Source organism: Sinocyclocheilus grahami, unplaced genomic scaffold (genome assembly GCF_001515645.1).
Source record: "Sinocyclocheilus grahami isolate Dianchi unplaced genomic scaffold, SAMN03320097.WGS_v1.1 scaffold325.1, whole genome shotgun sequence".
Classification (NCBI taxonomy): Eukaryota; Metazoa; Chordata; class Actinopteri; order Cypriniformes; family Cyprinidae; genus Sinocyclocheilus; species Sinocyclocheilus grahami.
Window position 1 is genome coordinate 598464 of NW_015505504.1, and position 4366 is coordinate 602829.

At 40.0% G+C, this 4366-nt stretch overlaps 1 protein-coding gene across 4 annotated transcripts in view; it reads right to left on the reverse strand.

Annotated features, from left to right (window-relative positions):
- LOC107602387 (uncharacterized) overlaps nt 1-4366 on the reverse strand; it is a 26029-nt gene that overhangs the window by 7245 nt on the left and 14418 nt on the right. The window contains exons 2-5 of one of the 4 annotated variants that reach the window (XM_016294872.1): nt 2489-3311; nt 2007-2195; nt 1220-1373; nt 680-736 (exon numbers count right to left, since the gene is read on the reverse strand). In XM_016294872.1, the coding sequence (XP_016150358.1) occupies nt 680-736; nt 1220-1373; nt 2007-2195; nt 2489-3311 (1223 nt within the window). The remainder of the gene's footprint in view (nt 1-679; nt 737-1219; nt 1374-2006; nt 2196-2488; nt 3312-4366) is intronic. The other 3 variants (XM_016294874.1, XM_016294873.1, XM_016294875.1) reach the window with 3 other exon arrangements.

The window sequence follows — 4366 nt, forward strand, 5'->3', positions numbered from 1 at the left end:
GCTTTCTAAAATAATGTGGTTAATTGCAGTTCTTTCATGATTTAACAGGAGGGGGCAATTAATTTTTCACGTAGGGCCACGTAGGTTTGGACAGCTTTTTTCCCTTAAGTGAAATCATCATTTAAAAACTGCATTTTGTATTTACTTGCATTATCTTTGTGTAATATTTAAATTTGTTTGATGATCTGAAACATTAAAGTGTGACAAACATGCAAAAAAATAAGAAATCAGGAAGGGGGCCAACACTTTTTCACAACACTTTGTATATATATATATATTATTCAATAATAATACCACCTATAAATTATATAGTACTGATATTTCATGCATATCTAGAATTATGAATAGAATAGAGTATGTTACCCAGCAGGCAACACAATTTTCTACAAGGTCGCTGTGAGGAGTTTAACAGCTGACAGTGACATTACGTTGTCTAGCAAGATGTTAAGTTGCAGGAATCAAGTTCTCACAACTATGGTGAGGAAGCGTCTATTTTAAACCGCTAAATCTAGTATTGCTTGTCTATGTCATTTCTTAGGAAGTAAAGGCTTAAGATGGATTTCAACTATGATAGTGGTGATAGCTGTGAGTAATAACGAAGCTACAGGATTAAAGCGTTTTATTTGAATCAGCAGGGTATCAAAGCATACTGGGAGGCGGTCAGTTTGAGACGTCTTACCTCGCTGTAGGGATCCTCTTTGGGTTTATATTCCCACGTGTATCTGCTCATGGTTTTCTAAGGAGTGGGGTGGCGAAAGAGGATTACTCTACTGACACACTTCTGACAGTTCGTTATCGTTCCCTCTTAATTACCAATTCCATTACATTCACTGTACCTTATATAAAGAACAGTTAGGACTAAAACTGTTTGAAAAATATTGCATTGACTGCCCAACCTCTCTACACAACCGCTAATATGATCAGTATGTTTGGAAACACTTAAAATAATCCAGTTTCCACATTGCTTCACACAGACTGTAGTCCTTTACATGAACTCAGGTGGCACATGCGAGTCAATGACAACAGGTAACCGAAAGAGTGGGGGATGAAGAGGATGGTATTTCTATTTCTCAGCATCATGATGAAGAGTGGAATAAAGTGAAGAAAGGAGTAAGACAATAAGCATACCGCCTAAATCGAAAGAGAGAGAGCAAGCACTTAATATCTCCAGTACTCATGCACAGGAAAACAGAGGGGAAGAGAGGAGAGGAAAAGTTACCTGACACATAATGTTATCATAGTAAGCCAAAGCACGGGCGTGGGGGAGGTTAGTCGGGGTGTCACAGAGTTTCCTTACATTTGCCTGAGAGCCCTCTGCGACAGTGGACAGCGAGAAGTTATCGATATGCTGCTCCGACTTTGGACGGAACTTACTGAAAGACAAAGAGAGAGACCAAGACAAAAAAAAGGAAATAAAACAAAATAAAATAAAACTAATTATCCGTTTTCTTAGTGTCACAGGATCCTTCAGAAAAGGATCATAGAAATAGAAAGTAGCTTGGACATTTCTGCTGTATTTAACGCAGTGGATTAAAAGCTCAAGTTGCTTCTGCTACAAGCACACATGTACACAGATGTTACCTGCAGAAAATGGTCTTGATGGGCAGTTAAAACTCAAACGTAAACAATTTTAACTGTTGTCATCATTACTATACTCCCTTCCAATTTTCTCCTTTCTCTTCCACTCTGCATAGTATATACAGTGGGTACGGAAAGTATTCAGACCCCCTTAAATCTCTGCTCTCCATCTTACCCTTCTCTTGGCTTGTGTTTAAATGCCTTTGGCTGCATAGTATATAGGTCACTCTCATGTTGCACTGTCAGACTGGCCTACTTTCAGCAAAGAAGAGTGATATCATTGTGTTCAAAGCCCATGTTAACACTGCAGATTTTATTGTACTCCAGCCTGTAAGTGCTACAGTGTATTCAGCTCCATCAAGCAAAATTTAAACAGTCAAATCTGAAACTAGGATTCTAATAAGTGTGTGTTTACATGTGCGTTTCACCTGTGCTTGCGAAGTCGTCTGTTTTCAGTCTTAAGCACGTGCATCCTCTTGGAGAAAAAGACTATAAGCATGAAGAGGAGTAACAACATGATGGCAGCTCCACCCACTGCTATACACATCACTTGGAAGTTAGAAATGACCGACTCGCACCTGGAGCCTTTGTTCCAGATATACTCCTGAATGTTACACCTACAAACAACAGAGAGAGGTGTTAGAAAAGAGGCAGTTGAGCAGCATATAAACTGGTATATATAATAATTCCTTTAAAGAACCTTTGACTGAATGGTTCTTTGTGGAACCAAAAATGGTTCTTCTATGGCATCGCTTGAAGAACCTTTTGAAGCACCTTTATTTTTAAGAGTGTACACTGCACGCTTACAAAAACAGAACACTGTTGTGCATTGTTGAGGATGCTTATATACTTAATATAGTTATTGTTCTTGGTGTGAATGGGCCTTAACACATGAATGTGTGCATCTTACCGGCAAAAAGCACCAATACCGTCAACCACATAACACTGTCCTCCATTGAAGCAGTAACTGGGGAAGATGTCGCATGACGAGATACATGTGCCATTGTAATGCACAAAACCATAGAGACAGCCAGAGTTGAGCCCATTCGATGCTCCAAGTGAAGATACTCCAGATCCATCATCAGGTGTAATAACTCTAGTGTTGGAAGGAACTGCGCTGGCTATGAGATGAACATTTTCATCTTCCATGTCAGGTGGCATTGGTTGGCTCTCCTCTAGATAAACTTCAGTGGGTGAATAGTCAGGTGACAGATAATCATAAAAATCAGAAAGCGTCCAGGAGGTTGGATCTCCACCCTGGAGCTCCTGAACCCAAGCAGGAGGATCAAGAACATGCTGTTGGTAAGATGGATTGTAAAAATTCACTGTGATAACTTCTTCTGGTTGGGAAGGGGTGGACTCTAAAAACGTCCCATCTGCTTGTAGTCTCTCGCTCTTCCAGCGTGGAGCGCTGTCCTCAATTCTCTCCTCGTTAAAGTCTAGCTGGGACAGGCCACGTGTCCGGGGTTCAGCCAGCGTGGGCAGCCGGGCAGCCATGCCATCTATCGTCAAATCAATGACGTGTTCGCTTTCGGCTGAATCAACACTGCTGTCCGTCACAGCACTGGTTGAGGTTTCTCCACCGCTCCCTGACTCTTCTCCAGCTCGTGGTTTCCGAGAGTGAACGTGGGCTCTGGCAATAGGTGTGACCTCACCAGGAAGTGCAGGCTTAAGCCCCATCCCATTCAGGTCTGAGGAGTTAGTCCCAGTAGAATTGGAGATAAACGAACTGCCTGGAAAACAAACAAACAAATAATAATAATAATAATAATAATAACAAAAAAGTTAGTCACAAACTTACAACTTTTTTTAAAAAAAAGTATATTTTGTATATTTATATTTTTGTAATAATTTTTTTCCCTGTATAAGAACACCTTCGCAAGCACTCACAACCATTCTGCATACTCAGCAACTCCACAGTCATGCAGAGAGAGAACAAAGGACAAAATATATATACTCTGCATCCAGTGGTGGAAAGAGTACTGAAAAAATATACTCAAGTAAAAGTACCATTACCTTCCAAAAAATGTAGTGCGAGTAGAGTAAAAATACTTGTCCAAAAAACTACTTGAGTAAGAGTAAAAGAGTAGCCTATTTAAAAGTACTCATGGAGTATTGAGTAGTGAGTACTGAGCTGTGGATTCTACCCCCTCATAATAAACACTGTACACCGCAATTGATACATTTTAAAAACATTGTACATTCTGTAATTCACATTATCTTATTTGTCATAGAGAATGAAGAATATCTATCATCCAGCATGGCATCATGCCATACCTTTTACACATTTACTCAAATTGTTATGCTGATAATACAATTTGTAAGGAAAAATGCATTAAATGGTGGCTTGTATAAAATGGATAAAAAAAAAAAAGTTTATTAACGAGCTGCAGTTTTATTATATCACACGCTGGCACAGATGCAGTATATTAACGCCACGGGTCATCAATAAGGTGCAGATTTGGTCCTCAATTTGTGTTTCCAACACACTTTTTCACAGCCCGCATCACGCGCTCAAACTCATCAAAAGTCAACAAGTTCGAAAAGCAACAACGACTTATCCAAGTGACTGCTGCAGAACGCACGCGAAAGAGAGACGAGGCAGCGCAGATCGCGCGTCTCAAAAAAATGAGTGGGAATTTACCGAACGTGGCACTTGCGTGAGTTAACACTGTACGCAATACCCGCATCCTCACACCAAATTTCAGGCCGTGTAGATAGGCAAGCGTATATACAAATCATTTAGTAAGCAGAAATCCGAAATTTACCTTAACATATTAAGTTAGAG